The sequence below is a fragment of the Martes martes genome, assembly GCF_963455335.1.
Source record: "Martes martes genome assembly, chromosome: 16".
Taxonomy (NCBI): domain Eukaryota; kingdom Metazoa; phylum Chordata; class Mammalia; order Carnivora; family Mustelidae; genus Martes; species Martes martes.
The window spans coordinates 1,558,700-1,577,961 of NC_137904.1; the positions used below are offsets into that span (position 1 = coordinate 1,558,700).

The window sequence follows — 19,262 nt, forward strand, 5'->3', positions numbered from 1 at the left end:
CACTCGCTGACCACGAGGGGCCCGCGGCTTTGGCTCCTGGCCCCTCCGGTCAGGGAGGCGCTCTGTGCCTCGGTTTCCTCACACGCAGGACGGGGAGGGAAACGTATCCCTTTGCCAGCGCTGGTTCACATGTGTCAAGTGTCCACAAGGGTGCCCGGTCCTGAGAGCTTCCTGAGTACGAGCCCTCGGACTCGGACCCACAGTGCACACCGCGGGTAGAGAGACAGATCCGAGGGAGCCTCCCCTCATGGGGCACTCAGACACCCCGCGGCCCCTGCCCTGCTCCCCTCAGCCTCCTTCCAAAGTGTGAGCCCGTCCCTCCCCTTCCTCTGGGTCCCAGCAGGTCACCCGCATGTTCCTCCCTCTCTGTCCCACCTCTCCACCTCCTGTCGTGGCCAGCCCAGAGACCGGCATCCCCTCCGTCCCACCAAGGAGCAGGCCACTGTCTTGCTTGCCACCAGCGTTTATTTCTGCGGGGAAAGGCTCGAAGGCCTGGATGGGTCCCGGGGGGGGGCTCGGGGCCTGCAGCTTCTCACTTGGCCTTCGGGTTGCGGAATTTGCGTCCGGCAAACACGGCCTTGTCCCCGAGAGCCTCCTCGATCCTAGAAGGCAGGCCAAGTCAGAGCTGCGCCTCCCAACCCCACCGCCCCAGGCCCCCCGCATCCGGCCCGCTGCGGCACCCCCCCATACCTCATGAGCTGGTTGTACTTGGCCAGGCGCTCTGAGCGGCAGGGGGCACCCGTCTTGATCTGGGGAGGAAAGGGGAGTTCCCAGGGTTGCGGGAGGCGGGCAGTGGGAGCAGCCTGCCCGGGCATCCAACCCGGGCAGGAATCTGGGTACCCCAAGAAGACCCGTCAGACACTTGGGAGCCGTGAGTACCTGCCCCGTGCAGAGCCCCACGACGAGGTCGGCGATGAACGTGTCCTCGGTCTCCCCGGAGCGGTGGCTCACCATCACCCCCCAGCCGTTAGACTGTGCCAGCTTGCAGCTGGGCGGGGAGGACACTCGGTAAGATCGACCGGGGCCTCAGAGGGGAAGCCCAGGGCACGGTGGGGCTTTCCCCTTCGGTTTGGGGCAGTGGGCTCTTGGTGGGGAGGGGAATGACTAAGTTCCTTGGGAAGCGGGAGAGAAGGGGAGAATCTCGATTTTGAGCGGGAGCTCCTGAGATACCGGTGGGAAGGAAGGGCAGGATCCGGGGGAGGAACCCCGCGGGCTGAAGGTGGGGCACGGCAGGGTCGCTGGGGCAAAGCTCTGGGGCCAGGAGGGTGGGACGGGGCAGGAGCTGGGGGGCATCAGACGCGGCTGGACAGGCAGAGCCGGGGCCGAGGGAGGCTGCGGCCGCCCGGGGGCCGGGAGGCACTCACGCCTGGATGGACTCGGTCACGGAGCCGATCTGGTTGACCTTCAGCAGCAGGCAGTTACAAGCCTTCTTCTCAACGGCCTGGGCGATCCTCTTAGGGTTGGTGACTGTGAGGTCGTCCCCGACGATCTGGATGTTAACGCCCGAGAGGAAGGAGGTCCAGGTGGCCCAGTCATCCTGGTCAAAGGGGTCCTCGATGGAGACCACTGGGGGGTGGGGGAGAGAGCCGGTTAAAGACCGGAGGGGCCTTGCGGGGCGACAGGCTGGGAGAGTCCAGATGGGATTTCGGCGGGCCTTAGGAGCCGTGGAGGCGCCCCAGTCCCCGTGCTGGGCCGGTGCCGCGGTCCTGGGCAAGAGCGAGCGCACGGCGGGGGGTCTCACCAGGATAGTTCTTAATGAAGTTCTTGTACAACTCCCCCAGCTTCTCCCCGGTGATGTGCCGCGCGGGGTCGTCGGGGGACTTGAAGTCGAGGTCGTACTTTCCGTTGCGATAGAACTCGGACGCCGCCACGTCCATGCCGATGACCACCTTGTCTGGGTAGCCGGCCGCCTGGATGGCCGTCTTCAGCAGCTCCAGGGCTGGGGGAGGGGCAACAGGGGACCTGAGGGTCCGGGGCTCGCGGTCCCTGCAACCCCTCCTCCGCGGGGACGCGGGGGCTCTGCCCCTCAGAGCGCTCACACTGACCCTCATTGTTCTCCAGGATGTTGGGTGCGAAGCCGCCCTCGTCACCCACGTTGGTGGCATCCTTCCCGTACTTGGCCTTGATGACCCCCTTGAGGTGGTGGTACACCTCGGCGCCAATGCGCATGGCTTCCTTGAAGGAGCTGGCCCCCACGGGCAGGATCATGAACTCCTGCATGGCCAGCTTGTTGCCGGCGTGCGAGCCCCCGTTGATGACATTGAAGGCCTGGCAGGGGGAGGGAGGGGAGGGCAGCTCAGACCCGGGCCAGCTGGGAGGGTCCAGGTGGAAGCCTGGCGTCCCGAATCCCCAGCCGCAGGGTCGAGAGTGAGCACTCTGACTGCTCAGGGTCTCTCTCCTTGTTCCTACAAGACGGGAGCACCCCCGCTTTCCCGCAGGGTCTTGTGCTCAAAATCAGACAAACAGACTGGAAACGAGGCCTCCGCAGGTGCCTGGTCTGTGACAGCCAGTGGCGCCGCCGCGGAGCCTTCCGTGGGGCCCGTGAGCTCGCTCCCTGCGTTAGCGAGCTCCTGTCATCCCCCCGCTTTACAGACGAGGAACGCGAGGCAGAGAGCGGTTGGGCAAACTCCTGTAAGATCCACGAGCAAACAGGCAGAGCCGGCTGCCTCCAGGGCTCCCCTCCAGGACAGCCTGCGCAGGGAGGGCACCGTCGGGGCTTAAACCAGGGGCCTGGGTTTGATAAAGATTAAAGGAGACGGAGACGCCAGACCCTCGGCCTGAAGCCGCTGTTCCTCTGACCCGCGGACTGGGGTACAGGGCACAGTGAGCTGCCCCAGTTAGCACCAAGCCCAGTGCTGGAATGCGAAGGAACACGGGGTGGGGGGGGGCGGGGGGTGGTTAGGTCCAGGGAAAGCAGCGGAGAGGCTTAATGGGAGGCTGGGATTGTGGGAAAGAGGGAGGGGCCGGGCCGCAGCTCGAGAGGTTCCGTTTCAGGAAACCGCTCCTTCGGGGCTGGGTCTGGAAGGTAGACTCTCCAGGGGCCGCTGCTGCGCGGCTCCCTGGGTGGGGTGGCCCCGTCACCGTGGCATGGGGCGAGGGCAGCTGCACTCACAGGGACCGGGAGGACCAAGTCTGGGTTCCCGGCCAGGTCTGCGATGTGCCGGTAGAGAGGGACCCCCTTCTCCGCCGCGCCAGCCTTGCACACGGCCAGGGAGACGCCCAGGATGGCATTGGCCCCAAACTTGGCTAGAGGAGGCAAGCACAAAAAAAGGGTGAGGGCTTCTCCCCCACGGCTTGGGGTCACCCCGGGAAGCATCAGAAGGCCACACCGCTGGGCACGAAGGGTGGGCTGAGTGGTCTCCCCCAGGAGCCCCCGCCCCAGGGGAATGTGTCAGCTTCAGGCCTGGCGGTGGGCAGGCACCAGGAAATGCCTGTGGAGTGAGTACAAATCCAGCCAGCCACGGTGTGCTCTGAACCGTGGGATGCAGAAGTAATCCTAACCAGACCTCCAGCCCGGGGTGCCTCCCACCCCTGCCACATCCCGTCTCTTCCCCTGGCTTTCCACTCACACTTGTTCTCCGTCCCATCCAGCTCGATCATAAATTTGTCAACTTTTTCTTGATCCACGACGCTTAGTTTCTGGAAGGAGAGGTTGGGGGCAGGGGAGGGGGGAGCAGAGGTCACGTTTGTCAGGAGTCAGGGCATATGCTGTGGGAGGAAGTACAGGTTTTTGGGGGAGACGATGGACAGGGGGTCTGGCAAAGCAAGGCCTCTCCCAGGCTTGAGCTGCGGCGGCGGGGCGGGGGGCAGGGGCATGGGGGTGGGGCAGCGAGCTCCCTCTTGCCTTTTCCAGCAGAGCGGGACCTAGGGTCTTGTTGATGTGTTCCACGGCCTTCAGAACCCCTAGAGAGGCCGGGGGGGGGGGTGGCGTTCAGAACTCTGATTCAATCAGGCCTCTTCCCGCAGACCCCAGCTTCTCAAGAGTGCTGGGTTCCAGTCCTCCACACCCCACGAAGCTACTGAGTGCCCAGGTCCTGACCCCACCCGCACACGTAGGCTTGTCCCCCATCACTTTCCCTCACCTTTCCCCAGGTAGCGGGATTTGTCTCCGTCTCTCAGTTCCAGGGCCTCATAGATGCCCGTGGAAGCTCCGCTGGGCACAGCTGCTCGGAATCGGCCTGGGAGGGTTGAAGGAGAAGGTCATACACAGTCCCCTGCACCCTCAGAGGGCCAGAGTATGCTCTCGGAGCTCAGGGCCAGGGGCCGGTGCAGAGGGAGACTCCTGCTTCTCCGGGCCGGGGAGCCAGGCTGGAAGAACTCTGGGGAAGGGGACCCCGGGGAAAGGACAGGGTGTGGGGCAGAACTGGGGGGGGGGGCAAGAATCCCCGGGGCCAGGGTCTTCTGAGGCAAAGCCACTCCAGGGGCCTGTGTTACCCTTGGCCGTGTGCAGGTCCACTTCTACAGTGGGGTTGCCCCTGGAGTCCAGGATTTCCCGGGCAAAGATCTTCTGCATGGCCATGGCTGCAAGACAGGAGGTGTGACTGCATGTGGACAGCTGATCCCTGAAGGAACCCGAAATCCCTTGCCCTTTAAGAGTCTTCCCCACCCCAAGAAGGCAGGTGCGGGAGCTAAAAATATCCCACAAAAAGGTCACAGACCAAAGACGCTGGCGCAGCCCCCTCCCCCCTCAGAACAGCTCCTGTTCCACCCCTATCCTAGGGATCCAGGGGCCTCTCCTTTAACTGCACCCTCTGCACGGCTCCCCGGACCCCCATGGACCCCTGTGGCCCGCAGAGGTGCCCTGAGGCCCTCTCCCTCACCCTTCTGCTGGGGCGCTCGGTCCTCCGTGGCTTGCTGGCCCTCAGACCCTCTCCTGCTATGCTGGTTCTCCTCTTCCTGCTCCTTGGTCTCCTCCAAATCCGTGGCGACCCCAAATTCCCTTTCTGGCTCCAACCCTCACTTCCCTTCTCCATCCACCTCTGCCTGGCTCTCTTTGCGGTCTCCCTGCCCTGGGCACCCCCCATCCTGCTTGCTCCAACCCTTCCATGTCTTTCTCAAGCACCCCCAGTCCTGGGAGGAAGAGAGAGCTGACAGCTCCCCCACTTTGTCCAAACCAGCACCTTCCCCACCCCCATTCTCTGGGACTGGAGGATTCACCAGACCTGGGATGTCTTCGAGAGGGGTTCGAGCTCCGAGTCTAGGTGGCAGCTGGGACAGTGTCAGCTCACCCCCTCTCAGGCTGGGCATTTATCCCCTAAGCACCCTGTGCCCCAGCCAGCCCCGCCTCTCCCCCTCTCCATCCTCCCCCTCCACCCTGGGCTGCCAGCCAAGTGCCCACTACAGCCGAAAGCAGCAGCCTTCGGCCCTGGGCACCTGCCCCCTTCCCAAAGGTCAATGACTACCCCTCCTTCCTCTCTGTCCCCCAATAAAAGCCCCAACTTTTAATTCCAGCCCTGGGGAGGGGCAGGGAAGGGCCTTCAGATCGGGGGTCTCTCCCCTCACCAGGATTATATTCCTCTTTTGCAAAGGTTAAAGAGGGACTAGTGCCCTTTAGTAAAGGCCAGAGGTAACCTGAGCCCCGCTGGGCTGGGGAGGGGGCCTGGAAGAGGGGCTGCAGGATTGACATCCACACATGCTCCGCTCACAGGGCAGGCGCCTGGCCGCCTCTGCCCTCCCTCGGAGGAGGGGCCGGGGTCCCGGGCAAGCTCTGAGGTCTCAAATGGAATCTCCCACTCGGGAGGCGAGAGGGTCTCACCTCTCAGGGTCCTCATGGCGGCCTCTCTGGGCCCCACCCCACCCTTCCCGGCCCGCGCCAGCTACGGGGTGGGGGGAGGGGGCGGGGTGCCGAATTTAGACGGGCCCTCAGACTTGGCGCGGCTCCCTACTGATAGCGCTGGGCCAGCACTTGTCGCCCCGGGTGCAGAGCGGCAGCCAGGAGCCCCTTTCCCGGCCGACCGCGGGCGCCTCGGGGCGCGGCCCCAGCCCCGCAGTGAATGAAGTTCCTTAGCGGGGCCCAAAATGAATGGCGGGAGGAGGGGTGGCCCCTGCGCGCCTGAGCCTGGCGGGGATCTGGGGGGCCGCAGCTCGGGTCCGGGCCCGCGGGCCCCTGGGGGATCGTCCCCTCCCCCGCCCTGTCCACGGCCCCGGCCGCGCCCTCCCGGAGTGCTCCAGCCGGGGTTCCGGGCGCGGCGGGCCAGAGGTCAGGAGCCGGCGGGCGAGGAGCGCCGCCACGTGCCCGAGCGCGGCCCCACCCGGCGGCCCGGTGACTCAGCCGCGCGGCTGTCGAGGAACGGGCCCGGGGGGCGTCGGGGGCCGGGGGCGGCCGGCGGCGGCCGGCGGGGCGCCCCTCCCCCAGGGCCGGAAGCGGCCCAGCCCCGCGGCCGCGCGGGCGGCTTCACCTGGGCCGTGGTGGGGACCCCGGCCGCCCCTCCCCGCCGGGCCGTGGGCGCGTACGACTTCTCAGCCCAAGTTTCACCGAAAAGAAGAAAGAACCCGAGGGGCCCGAGCGGGAGGGGACTTTCCCCTTCTCGGAAAAGTTGCAAAGCTTGCAACCCCCCGGTGTTCTTCCGCCCGGAAAAGTAGTCCCGCCCCCGTCTCCCGCGCCCAGTGACCTCTGTCGCGCCGGGCCAAGGGGCACGGCCGGTGACCCCAACTGCTGGCCGGGTGTGTGTGTGTGTGTGTGTGCGTTGGGGGAGAGGCCGGGCGGGGCCGGAACGCGGGGCGAAGGCCTGCCTGGGGGCTGGAGCTGCCCCGGCTTGTGCCCCTCGGGCAGATCCTGGGGACACGAGTGGCCCCCGGTGGGCCTTCAACTCCGGCCTGGCCACCTCCCCCTGGGCTCCCGCACTTCTGGACTGAATAAAACCGATAGGCGGCAGCGGGCCCGCGCGCGCCGCACCCCCGCCCCTTCCGCCCGGCGGGAGACACGTCCCCGGCCCGCCCGCCTCCGCGGGGGGTCCCGTCGCGCGCGCTCAGGCGCGCGCCCCTTGCTCCCGCGCCCCGGGCCGCCGGCCCCAACCGCCCCGCGCCCTCCCGCCCGGCTCGGCCCCGCGCAGGCGCAGGCGCACGCGCCGCCGCCGCCGCCGCCGCCGCTCCTGCCCTCAGGCGGAGGTGGGGGAAGGGGGAGCCGGTCGGTTTAACCCTGCGCGCCCCGCACCCGCCTCCACCGGCGCGGCTCGAGGCTCGCCGATTCGCCTTCCCTCCACTTCCCTGCCCGCCTCGGGCTCGCCGCCTTCCCCGACACCGGCGTCTCACGGATTTTCGGGGCGAAGCGGGGCGAGCCCTGACCCTAAGTGCCCCCGCCGCCGCCGCCCCCCATCCTTTCAAAGGGCTTTCCACCCAACTCTGCAAATTTTGCAATAGGGGGAGGGATTTTTAAAATCGCCTTTGCAAAGTTCGGTCTCTGGGCAGGCGGGGGGGAGGGAGGGAACGGGGAGCAGGCCCCGCCCCCCGCCCTTTGCAAATAAAAATCCGGGGGGGGGGGAGGAGCAGGAAGTGGCGGTGCGAGGGCTGCTGCACAGCCGAGCGGAGCCGCGGTCCGGACGGCAGCGCGCGCCCCGAGCTCTCCGCCTCCCCCCGCCCGCCAGCCCGAGGCCCCCGAGCCCAGCCCGCCGCCCCAGCAGCAGCGCCGAGAGCAGCCCCCGCAGCAGCCATGGCCGGGTGGAACGCCTACATCGACAACCTCATGGCGGACGGGACCTGTCAGGACGCGGCCATCGTGGGCTATAAGGACTCGCCCTCCGTCTGGGCCGCCGTCCCCGGGAAGACCTTCGTCAACATCACGGTAGTGCGAGGCCCGCGCGCCCCGGGGCACCGGCCGGCGCGGACGCGGAGAGGGAGGGACCCGGGTGGGGGCGGGCGCGGGCCGCGACCGGGTCCTCGCCCTGGAGGCGGCGCCGATGGCGGCCGCACGTGAGCGGGCCCCCCGCGGCCCCGAGACCCGCGCCCCGGGGCGGCGGCGCCCATCCCTCCCGCTCCCCGCTGCCCGCGACGGGGCGTTACATCCGGGGCACAGGGCGGGGAGGGGCGCGCCGCCCGGTGCGGAGGCCCACTTCCGCCTCGGCCAGGGCGGGGCGGGCGCGGGCACCGGGCGGCGCTGGGGGGACCCCCGGCCCCGCTTCCGGCGGCCGGCTCGCGCCCCGCCACCATTGTTCCCGCTGCGGGCCGCGGGAGGCCGCCGCGCTCGCCCGGGGCTCCCCGCGCTCCCGGCTCCGTGAGAAAGGGCGAGGCCGCCCCACGCCCCCCGGGGTCGGCGCGCTGTGCGCCCCGCGCCCCGGGGAGGCCCGTCCCGGAAGTCCCCGCGCCCGCCCTTCCCGCCATGCGGCGGGGCCCGCGGCGGGGGAACTTTGTGAGAAGTTGGAGGCCGCGCGAGTGAAGGAATGAGGGATGAGGGCTGCCGGCCCCATCACCACCTCCCCGGTCCGCGCTGCCCGGAAGTGGGGAGGGGGAGCGGAAGTTCGGGAGGGGGGGAAGGGGATTTCCGGGCGGGAGGGGACCGGATGTGGGGGTTTGGGGTGTTAGGGGGAGGGGGGAGAGGCTCCCTGGGGTGTCTAGAGCTGGTTGCGGGGTGGCCGCCTCTGGCCCCGCGCCCCCTTCCCAAGTTTTCCAGCTTCCCCGGAAAGCCCCCGGGGATCTGCTTCCTCCTTTCGGGGCTCGGCTACCTGGACCCAGACCCTAAGTCACCAGGAGACCCAGGCGTCCGGGCCCCTAGCAACTCCTGCAGAACCTTTGACCAAATAAGGGCAAAGTTGCTTCTCCTGCTTCGCCCGCCCCCTCCCTTCCCCTCTTCGCTTCTGCTTTTCCTGAAGGAGAGTGGTGTGCATCCAAAGGCTCCCCATTCCATGCCCGGCCATTCTGCTCCCTGGCTTTTGGCTTCCTTTATTTCTTGGCTTTGCTTTTCCTATTAAGTGAGATCGAGGTGCCCAGAGGAACGTGTGGTCCCTTTCTGTGAGCATTTCCTAGGTTTACCCCGTTGCTCAGCAGGTCCCCTCTAGAGGTTCTCAAATGCCGGAGATGTGCACAGAGCAGGGGACGTAGAGCCCCTCTGGAGGGAGGTGTGGAGGGCAGGTGGGTCCTTGAAGCCGGTGGGAACCTCACTGTACTAACCTGATGGCTGCCCCTTTCCCCTCCCAGCCAGCTGAGGTTGGTGTCCTGGTTGGCAAAGACCGGTCAAGTTTTTTCGTGAACGGGCTGACACTTGGGGGCCAGAAATGTTCTGTTATCCGGGACTCACTGCTGCAGGATGGGGAGTTCACCATGGACCTTCGTACCAAGAGCACCGGTGGAGCCCCCACTTTCAACATCACTGTCACCATGACTGCCAAGAGTGAGTTTCTGGCTCTTAATCTTCTCCCAGCTCTGGGATCCCTCCTGTTAGTCTTTTGGGTGGTTCTTCTGTGCGGCTCCCCAGTGTGAGGGGATCATACCAGGCTGCTGGATGCTGGGACTCTGGATGGTTCCTCCAGTTCTGTCTCAGTTCCTCCTCTCGAAATGTCAAGAAGTTGAACTGTATTACCTCTTAAGTTCCTTCCTGCCCCTGAACCTTTTCAGAGGGGAAACCCTATTTTCTTGGGAGAGGTAGACGAGGGGGCCAGAAGTTGGCATTTAGCTCTGTCTTTTGAACTCTTTTGTTAAGATGTGGCGTGGCAGGCTCCACCGGCTTATTTCTAGCCTGAGTCCCAGTCACCAGCCTGCCAGCCTCAGCCCCTGAATTTTAGCGGAGCCCTCTCCAGCTCCAAGCTTGATTTCCCCCTCTTGAAAAGCCCTATTGTTCCAGAGTGACTGACAGCCTGCCTGTGGTGGGGGGGGGTGCTGGGAGAGAGGCGGTTGGGTTACAGCCCCAGGGCTGGACAGCTGCTCAACAGCTGGCAGGGGGTGGAATTGTGACACCTGGGTCCCAGCCTCCTTTCTCTTTCCTCCAGCGCTAGTCCTGCTGATGGGCAAAGAAGGTGTCCACGGTGGTATGATCAACAAGAAATGTTATGAAATGGCCTCCCACCTGCGGCGTTCCCAGTACTGACCTCGTCCGTCCCTGCCCCCCCACCACTCCCCACGGCTTTTGCACCCCTCTCCTTCCCAGACACACACATACACCATTTTTATTTTTTGGGCCATTACCCCACACCCCTTATTGCTGCCAAAACCACATGGGCTGGGGGCTGGGGCTGGATGGACAGACACCTCCCCCTACCCAAACCCCTCCTGTGTGTGGTTGGAAAACTTTTTTTGTTTTTTGGGTTTTTTTTTCTGAATAAAAAAGATTCTACTAACAAGGTGCTGTGTGGTTTGGCCTGGGTGTCAGGATGGACAGTCCCCGTGACCCTCTGGCTTAGAAGAGGGTTGAGGGCATGAGAGAGTCTAGGAACTTGGGCTTCCTCAAGTCCTGCCCTGGGGTAAGCGCCTGCCTGGGCCCACCTGCCCGGTGGGGGGAGGGGGGGCAGCTCTTACACGGTGGCATTTCCAAGTCCTAGGTCCTCAGGTGCTGGCTGAATTGGTAGATAATGGGAGAGTCTTCCAGACCAGAGAATGGGTTCAGGCCTGCGGGCAAGGCAGGGCCGGTTGAGTCATCCCCATGTGGGTGGGGCTCCCCCTCTCTGAGTCACAGTAAACGCCTGCCGGGGCTGTCCCCATGGCTACAGGTTCTCTCAGCACACCCCTGCCCCTTTATGGCAAAAAAAAGAGGGGGTCGATTCCCCAAAAGGAGTACATGTGTATGAGAATGATCTCACCCTTAGTTCACAAAAACTTTATTAACCAGTAAGTGAAGACCCAGTCCCTCTCCAGCCCCAACCCCCTCAAAAGGATGGGGTTGAGGAAGGGAGAAACCTGGGGTGGAAATGTCCCCCATCCCTCAACACAGAAGACTGAGCGAGGATGAGGGTCTGTGCAAATAGGTCATGGGAGGGGTGCGTGTCGGGGGGTCAGGGGACTATTAGACCAGGATGGCAGCTGAAGAGGAAGGGGGCGTGGGTGGGGCATCTGTTGAAGACCCCGGGAGAACAGGAGAGGTTGGAGCTAGGGAGCCAAAGGAGGCGGGCGGCGTGGGGCTGGGGCCCAGAAGTGGGGTCCGCTCTGAGGCAGGGTGGTCCCTCGGCTCCCCTTCCTCATCACCCTCTTGCCCCTGAGTCTCGTCCTCGTCTTCGTCCCCGGGGCCGCGGTGCACAGGCTGCTTGCAGATGGGACACGTCTTCCGGGTCTGGGTGAGCCAGGGGTCCACGCAGCGGCTGTGGTAGGCTGAGAGATGGGGGGGGGGGGGTGAGGCACCTGCTGCCCGCAGGGCTGGGGAGGCTCGGGGCGGGACCAGGAAGGGAGGGCCTCACCGTGAGCACAGGGGAGCACTCTCAGCTTGTCCCCGTCCTCATACTCATCCAGGCAGATGGCACACACATCATACTGGTCTCCTGGGGCAGGAAGAAAGTCCTGACACTGAGCCATCCTAGACCAAGGCCCCCAAGAACTCGGGGTGGTGCCGCGGAACCCGCCAGCTACCCTCCCTGGCCAGAGTAGGACGTAAAGAACCTGGGGTTAGGGAAGTGGGTTTCTGTGGGGGGAGGTGTAAGGGTGGGGAGGTAGGGAATGGGAGGGGCGGAAGTGGGGGGGCAGGGCTTTGCTTAGCCTTATATGGGCACTGGAGGCTCCAGGGCCTGGAGACCCAACCCCTCCTTACCTGTTTCTTCCTTCTCACACCAACTCCTCCCCACTGCTTCTCAGCTCCCTTCCCGGCAAGGGCCATCCTCCCCCTCTCCCCCCAACTCCTGCATTTAACCATCAGTGCCTTCCACCTCCTGCTCTACTGTCCCAACCTCACCGCGCATGCGGGTGAAGAAAGAGAAAGCCGGCGTCCCAGGCTGACACCTGCCATCCCCGCCCCTTGTCTCCCGAGCTCCAGCTCCTTCGGCACCAGGTGAGCCGTGGGAAAGGCCCCCACCTCCGCGCGAGCCCCTCACCCTTCCGATAGTCATGGGTAGGGATCTGCTTGAGCTGCTCTTTGGTCAGTCGATGCCGCTGCAGCCGCTTCCGGTGCTGGATACAACGGACTACCTGGGGAAGGGGAGCGTGGATGCGGGTTGATGTAGGGAACAAAACAGGGCAACTCCAGTACAACCCCCCCCCCAACCTCCCACGCACAGACCCAGTCTGGCTTTAAAGGCCACAGCTCTTGCCGTCCCTCACCCCGAGCTACTCACCATCACCGCTCCCATGGCCAGAACCAGCAGGCCCACGATGCCTGTGAAGGGGATGAGGTAATAGCCCAGAGGGAAGCTGTTGTCTGGGACCAGAAGCACCCGAGCCCTGGGAAAAGGAAGACCAGGATCAGAGGAGCAGGAAAGGCAAAGGAACGAAGTTAACGCGCTGGAGGGGGCCCACGAACGGGGAAGGAGGTGGGAGGAAAGTCTCGAGGCACAGTGACAAGGACCGGAGGCTGAATGGCCAGGGCTCGGAGGCGTGGGCTCCAGGTTGGCACAGAAGGGCTGAAGACAGAGGGAGAAGGAGGGACGCGTCCTACCCCTTCTCGTAGACAAAGAGGGCACGCAGGTACTCGGAGCTCCTCTCCCCAATAAACACAGATGGGATCCAGATCTGCTGCTGGATTTCCTCTGCGGGGATCAGTGCACGACGCTGCAAACCCAGCCCTCCGCGCCGCTCCATCACTAACCCTGGCGCTCGGTTCTCCTGCTCTATCCTGCCCCAAGGACTGACTGTTCTCCCAAGCTGGCGGCCACACACCACCCACATCTCAGTCTAAGCTCTAGCGAAAACCCAGCTCGCCCAGGTGCCGCAGCCTCACCGCTGTTCCACACCATGTTCAGAAGCTCGTTGGAGCCCACGTTGTGCACCACCGCTGCGCCATACCCCGCCTTCTGAGCATTCAGGACCTGGGGGACGAGGCAGGGTTAGGTAAGGGGCCATCGTGGCCCTTGCCTCCCTTCGTGCCGGGTACCTCTGTCACCCTCAGCTCCCAGCTCCCACTGCGCATTCAGCAACCTTGAGGTCAAAGTTGCAGTCGAATCTTCGAAGCAGTGCGATAAAGACTGACCCGTTGACCGGGGCTGGGGGCGGAGGGGCAATGGCACTGCAGGCGTTGGCCGGGTGGGCCTCCACGAGGAAGCCCTGGGGAAGGAGGAGAAGCGAACAACAGTTGGATTTCGCCTCCCCACGGGGCCCCACCAAGCAGACCGGCTGCCCCGTGCTGCGCGCTCCGTCCCTCACTCCCTCACCCCTGAGCGTCCTACCTGAGTCAGAAGTCCGCCTCCCGAAGAGGCAAGGACATCACACGACACCCCCCGGCCAGACCTCCCACACCCGTCTCCCTGTCCCAGAGGAGCCTCTACCCCACACTCGAAGCTAACTCAGATTCTGCCTTCCAGTCTCTCAGCTTATAAACCCAGTCGGCACTCGGCCCGGCCACTCCTTCTCCAGCTCCGTGTCCCACCCGTCTCCAGCACACACTCCCACAAAACACAGTCCCCTCTGTTAAGAAAACAGCCAGAGGCCCCAAATGGAGCCACTTGTGCTAAGCCCCGGACCCGGGCGGGCTCCCTGAGTTAGTCCCAACCTCCCCCAGGAACGGAATTGGAAGCAGCCCGTCTGGAACGAGCGGGTCAGAACTCGCAGGGCCATCTGCCCGACAGACCCCTGCCATCCGCTGGAGAGAGAGGGTCTTGCCACGGTCAGCTCTAACCGGAACGTAACTTGCTTGTCCTGCCACCTCCGGCCTACCAAAGCCTCTCATTTCCATGCAACTCCGAGAAGCTCCTTCCTACCTGCTACAGGGGATGCTGCCCGACTCATGAGCTGTTGGCCAGAGCCCACACGACCCTGAAGGTTCCCACACGTACACTTGTCCTCTCTTCCCCGCGCTCGGTGATCCACCACCCACCTAACGAACTAGCGCACGGACGCGGGGCCGGGGCGTGCTCGCCGGCCGGCCGTCTTCACCGCGAAACATGTCAGCACTGCTTATGGGACCAGACTCCCCCGAAACCCTGAAAAAACGCCTCTCACCCCATTTCCCAATCCGAATCAAGCCGCGGGGAGGTCACTGAGTTGCCCGACGTCGTAAGACCCCGCTGGGAGCGGGGCTCTGCCCCGCCGTCGCCCTCGTCCCCTTCCACGCCCCTCCAAGGCGCCCACAGGGGACTCTGTCTTCTGCCTCCTCCAGGCTCTGAACCCACCCCCGACGGGCTCCAGCCTCCGCAAGCCCCTCCCCGGGAGAGAGAAGGTCTAGGGGAGACCATCACCTGCAGGCCCTCCTGGCTCAGGCTGGCCCCGAAGAGAGCGGGCAGGTCCGCGAAGTCCATGCTGGCGTTGTGGTCCGAGGTCTGCGGGCGAGAGAGCCGTGTTCCCCGGCGCCGCGGCCCCGCGCCCGCCCCCGCCCCCCACCCGGCCCTCCACTCACCGCTCGGATGAGCCCCCGCGCGGGGGACGCCCCCCACAGCACGGCGGCCACCACCACGGGAAGCGGGAAGGCCGCGGGCCGCATGGCAGCGGGCGCGAGAGGCTGGGCAGGCCGCGCCCCGTAGCAGGAGCAGAAGCGGGGCTCTGCGCCCTCCGTCCCTCCCTCAGGATCCCAGGGGTCCGACCACCCCCAGGCCCCGCTTCCCAGCTACATGGGGGCGCGGGGGAGGGGCCCCGAGTGCGCGCGTGCGGGGCCCAGCCCGGTCAGCGCGGCGGGGCGGGAGGCACTCAACGCGCCGCTCGCGGGTACAGGGACAAGACCGGGAACGGGGACGGCGGCAGGCACAGGTGACAGGGAAACTTCGGGCGGGGTGGGGGCGCTCCCGGAGGCGGGACTTCCGGGCAGGTGCGCCGGCGTCCTCGCGGCCGGGGAAGGGCTTCCGGGAAGGAGTCCGGCGGCCTCCAGCCCTGGGCGCTCGAGAGGAAGGACTTCCGGTCCTAAAAGGGCCGTTCGGAGGAAGGTCAGGGCGGAGGGAGTGCCTCTGCAGATGCCGCGAGCGCCGCACCCGAGAACGACCCAGTCCTCCTCCCCCATGCCCGGGACCTGGGAGCTGCCCGATTGAACAAACCTGTCGCCCTCTCCGGCCGCCGCCGCGGCTGCGGCACCTTCGGGTCTCGCGAGAGTCCTCCCCACGCTGTCCCTCCTGCGGGGGAACGCCTGCTGCTCCTATCGCGAGAGAGGCTCTCCGCCACCCCCCGCCGGCTTCCCTAGCTCAATTCTGTCTCGCGAGATCTCCTGACACTCTTTTCCCGCGAGTCCAATTCAGCGAAAAGTACGTCCGGGCCCTGGCTTCCTAAACCAGCCACACCCCTTCCCGCAACACCTCCCCGAAGCCCCGCCTCCGGCTCCGCCTCGCTCCCGGCGGCCTTTGCGCCGCGCGCCTGCGCCTGCGCCGGCTTCCAGCTGGGGCCGGCCCGGAGAGCCGGAGGGGCGTGCGCGCGCCCTCGGCCCTGTTGCGCGCGCGGTGTCACCTTGGGCGCGAGTGGGGCCGCTCGCGCGCAGGACCCGGAGCCGAGGGCCCCTGAGCGGCGATGGCGGCCACGGCGAGTCCCGGGGCCGGCGGGGTAGACGCGAAGCCCCGCACGTCCCCTAAGTCCGTCAAGTTCCTGTTTGGGGGCCTGGCCGGGTGAGCTCAGGCCCCGGCGTCGGGAGGGAGGAAGGGACGGCTGCGGGGAAGCGGGCCGGTTCAGCTGCGGGTCGGTGGCGGGGACCCGGTCGGCACGGGGTCAGCGCGGTCCCAGGCGTACGCCGAGGTCCTTGGTGGGCTGCCAGGATCCTCTCCCCCGTTGCGGGGCCCTGCTGGGCTGCGTGCAGGCTCCTTGCACGGCGCCTCGGGCCACTTGAGCTTCCCGGCCCGGTGCTCGGCTCTCCCGGGTCCTGTGGGGCTCCGGGTCACGAGCGCCCACCTCCTTTCTGGGGTGGGCTGCAGGCCGCTCCGGATCACTGCCTGACCCCCTCGAGCAGAGTGGAGCACCTGCCGTTGCATGCCCCTCCGCACTGGACCTTTTCAGACCCGTGCCTCCTGGCACAGACGGACACATACACCCATAACCACCAGACTTCTGAACACTTACTTAATCATGGGGCGGGCCTGGCCCTTGGTGGCCTCTCCTTGCCAGGTTCCAGTGAGCCCTGGACTCTGCTTCTGTCTTCCTCCAGGATGGGAGCGACGGTGTTCGTGCAGCCGCTGGACCTGGTGAAGAACCGGATGCAGCTGAGTGGGGAGGGAGCCAAGACTCGGGAATACAAGACCAGCTTCCACGCCCTCACCAGCATCCTGAGGGCAGAGGGGCTGAGGGGCATTTACACTGGGTACGGGGGAGTGCTGGTGGTAGAGGGCGGCTTGGCGGCTACAGACCCTGGCCTGATGCCCTGACCTCTTCGCTCCCCAGGCTGTCGGCTGGCCTGCTGCGCCAGGCCACCTACACCACCACCCGCCTCGGCATCTACACGGTGCTGTTTGAGCGCCTGACTGGGGCGGACGGCACACCGCCTGGCTTTCTGCTGAAGGCCCTGATTGGCATGACCGCAGGTGCGACGGGTGCCTTCGTGGGCACACCTGCCGAGGTGGCTCTTATCCGCATGACCGCCGATGGCCGGTGAGTTCCAGGGCTGAGTCTGCCCCAGCTTCGTTCTCTGGGATCCGGCGTCAGTGGACTGACTCCTTATCCCTGGTCTGGAGCGGGGCAGTGATGCCCGTGTTCTGGCTCCCCTTTCTTTGCTCCCGTGGGGCAGGGTGGTCTATCTTGAGCTTGGCCTCTCCCTGTCTTCCCACCAGGCTTCCTCCTGACCAGCGCCGTGGCTACAAAAACGTCTTCAATGCTCTGATTCGAATCGCCCAAGAGGAGGGGGTCCCCACGCTATGGAGGGTGAGTGAAGGGGCTGGAGACTTTGGGGGGGCAGGGGGCAGCTCTTGGCGATCTCTGACACCACAGCCCCCATCCCACCCCCCACAGGGCTGCATCCCTACCATGGCTCGCGCTGTTGTGGTCAATGCGGCCCAGCTCGCCTCCTACTCCCAGTCCAAGCAGTTCTTACTGGACTCAGGTGAGCCCCGGAGCGGGGGCACCCCAGCCTGGCCCGGGCCGGCTCCGCGCTGACCACCGCCCCTGCTTCGCCTCCCCCAGGCTACTTCTCTGACAACATCCTCTGCCACTTCTGCGCCAGCATGATCAGCGGCTTGGTCACCACGGCTGCCTCCATGCCCGTGGACATTGTCAAGACCCGGTGAGTGTGCAGGCCGGCTCCCGGAGACAGACGGGAGGCCCCGCTCTGTGTGTCTCTCACGCCCCTGCCTTTCCTGCAGGATCCAGAACATGAGGATGATTGACGGGAAGCCGGAATACAAGAACGGGCTGGTGAGGCAGCGGGGCTAGGGGCTCTGGGAGGGCAGGGAGGGTGCCGGGGAAGCCGGTCACGGCCTTGGAAGCCAGGTCCTAGCCCCGACGCCCTGCCCGCCTGTGCAGGATGTGCTGGTGAAGGTTGTCCGCTACGAGGGATTCTTCAGCCTCTGGAAGGGCTTCACGCCGTACTACGCCCGCCTGGGCCCACACACCGTCCTCACCTTCATCTTCTTGGAGCAGATGAACAAGGCGTACAAGCGCGTCTTTCTCAGTGGCTGAGGCGGGCCAGGGGCCCAGGGTGCCAGGGCTCCCGCTCTCCCGCTGCTCCCGCAGTCAGTGCGCCCCTGGGGGCCTGGACTCTACTGCCCTGGGCCCCTCTATTTATTTGTCCTCCACAGTGTGGTTCTCTTCTCTGCGGCAGAGGACTCTGGTCTGTCCTACCCCTGCATCCCCCGCCTTGCTTGTCCTGATCCCCGTGACCTCTCTGCCCCTGGCTGTGCGTCGGCGGTTGGGGGAGCTGGGAAGCTGCCTCGAGCTTTCCGGCCTCCTCTTGGGCGTTAGTTTCGGGGCACGTAGGACAGCGGAAGATCCCCCTTCTCGGTGGGTAAACCAAGGCAGGGCCGAGGGGACAGGAGGTGGCAGAAACTGTCATGATGGCTAGAAGGTTTGCAGCGGGAGGGCGTGACCCTTCCTCCACCTCGCTGAGGACCTGATCAATAAATTGGATTGATGACATCACCCCCAGATCCGGATAGTTGTGGGGGCGGGAGGGGAGGCAGCTGGACAAAGAGGCGGAGGTCCCAGGAACGCAGTAGCTGGAGCTTTAAAGAGAAGGCACTTGCCCATTTTACGCAACCGCCAGGTCGGTTGGTCTCGGTGTGGTGGCGGCAGCGGCAGCCGACAGGTAAGGACAGCCGAGACGGAGGCCCCGCGTGCTGCTTCCCGGCCACTCGCTCAGAGGCAAGGCTCATCTCTCGGGATCCCCAGGAAAGCCTCCGCGGCCTGGCGACTCAGGCAGAGGAGGGAGCAGGCTGAGCCGTGGGGGCAGACGCCCAGGGCTAAGAGGCTCGTGGGAACTTGGGGCACGGGGAGTGTTGGCCAGAGACTTGATCTGAGCTCCACCCCACGGAGACTGATGTGTGCTTCCCAGGCCCTGCCTCGAGGAGCCCAAAACGCTCCTGGGGCATCAGAGGGCACAGCAAGGTCAGCTGGAAGGAGGGCTGGGCAGCGTGAGGCCCGAAGTCGTCTGAGCCAGGCCAGGGGACAGGCAGGCGGCAGGTGGGAGCTGTCCCCTTGGCAGAGCCGCGTCAGGAGGAGGAGAGGAGGAGCCCGGCGCCCCGGCTGGGACCTTCCCTGTCTGCCGCTCCTCTTACCTACTCTGGATGCTTGTTGGCCTGGGGCACAGTGGCCACTCTAAGACGCCGGGAACCTGGGCCTTGTCCTTAAGGGGTTCTAAGTCCAGAGAGGAAGATGGCCCAGGGGCAATGGGGGAGAGAGTGGACCATGGCAGGGTAACTTGGGGGCCCTGGCCCGGCTGGAGGGGAGAGCCTCGCTGGTGGCGGTCAGATGGATGGGGCAGCACACCTGCCCGACTAGAGAGTCAAGTCTCAGAGGGGAACCCTGGGGTGGGGGCGGTGCAGGGAGCCGGTGATCTCGAAGCTGGCAGCCCCGGGAGCACAGAGGGAGAAGCACCTGCTGTAAGAAGTCAGCTGGGTGAGTGCGTCGAAGCCCTTGCTGGCTGAGCTCCGGGTTTGTGCTGTGTCTACGGGAGACTTCCAAGCAGGACAGGTGTGGGCGGGTTTTCAGGTTCGTGCCATCCGGAGAAGGGAGGGGTCTGGAGCTGGGAAGGCTCAGCTCTCACTCCTGTTCTCTGGGCCCCAGAGAATGGGGCCAGCCTTGGTTTGGGCTGGAGACCCCGCAGGAAAGACAGCGCACTCCGTGTGGTGAGGGGGAGCAGCGGGATG

The 19,262-nt window shown here is 65.7% G+C and overlaps 4 protein-coding genes across 9 annotated transcripts; 2 read left to right on the top strand and 2 right to left on the bottom strand.

Annotated features, from left to right (window-relative positions):
* Positions 1-440: 440 nt before the first annotated feature.
* Positions 441-7,261, bottom strand: ENO3 (enolase 3). 6 transcript variants are annotated; one of them, XM_080825611.1, is made up of 12 exons: positions 5,163-5,260; positions 4,435-4,521; positions 4,083-4,178; positions 3,845-3,903; positions 3,570-3,639; positions 3,113-3,246; positions 2,046-2,268; positions 1,742-1,939; positions 1,365-1,566; positions 880-988; positions 691-749; positions 441-602 (listed from the first exon to the last, which is right to left on the bottom strand). In XM_080825611.1, the coding sequence occupies exons 1-12, from the start codon at positions 5,245-5,247 to the stop codon at positions 533-535; spliced, it is 1,392 nt and encodes a 463-aa protein (XP_080681737.1). In that variant the 5' UTR covers positions 5,248-5,260; the 3' UTR covers positions 441-532. The 6 variants fall into 6 exon arrangements, with proteins under 6 accessions (XP_080681737.1, XP_080681742.1, XP_080681741.1 ...); XM_080825616.1 differs by lacking the exon at positions 5,163-5,260 and adding an exon at positions 7,154-7,261 and having other exon boundaries at positions 445-602; XM_080825615.1 differs by lacking the exon at positions 5,163-5,260 and adding an exon at positions 6,399-6,568 and having other exon boundaries at positions 445-602.
* Positions 6,999-10,268, top strand: PFN1 (profilin 1). Its single transcript, XM_080825617.1, has 3 exons — positions 6,999-7,780; positions 9,130-9,322; positions 9,918-10,268. Exons 1-3 carry the CDS (start codon positions 7,649-7,651, stop codon positions 10,013-10,015), a joined length of 423 nt encoding a protein of 140 aa, XP_080681743.1. The 5' UTR covers positions 6,999-7,648; the 3' UTR covers positions 10,016-10,268.
* A 457-nt stretch (positions 10,269-10,725) lies between these two features.
* RNF167 (ring finger protein 167) lies at positions 10,726-16,148 on the bottom strand. Its single transcript, XM_080825619.1, has 11 exons — positions 16,030-16,148; positions 15,024-15,098; positions 14,396-14,892; positions 14,238-14,318; positions 12,982-13,107; positions 12,785-12,872; positions 12,503-12,593; positions 12,183-12,288; positions 11,943-12,036; positions 11,316-11,396; positions 10,726-11,229 (listed from the first exon to the last, which is right to left on the bottom strand). The coding sequence occupies exons 3-11, from the start codon at positions 14,477-14,479 to the stop codon at positions 10,928-10,930; spliced, it is 1,053 nt and encodes a 350-aa protein (XP_080681745.1). The 5' UTR covers positions 14,480-14,892; positions 15,024-15,098; positions 16,030-16,148; the 3' UTR covers positions 10,726-10,927.
* Positions 15,313-18,036, top strand: SLC25A11 (solute carrier family 25 member 11). Its single transcript, XM_080825620.1, has 8 exons — positions 15,313-15,581; positions 16,115-16,267; positions 16,348-16,554; positions 16,734-16,824; positions 16,912-17,002; positions 17,083-17,182; positions 17,262-17,313; positions 17,422-18,036. Exons 1-8 carry the CDS (start codon positions 15,487-15,489, stop codon positions 17,575-17,577), a joined length of 945 nt encoding a protein of 314 aa, XP_080681746.1. The 5' UTR covers positions 15,313-15,486; the 3' UTR covers positions 17,578-18,036.
* The last annotated feature ends 1,226 nt before the right edge of the window (positions 18,037-19,262 follow it).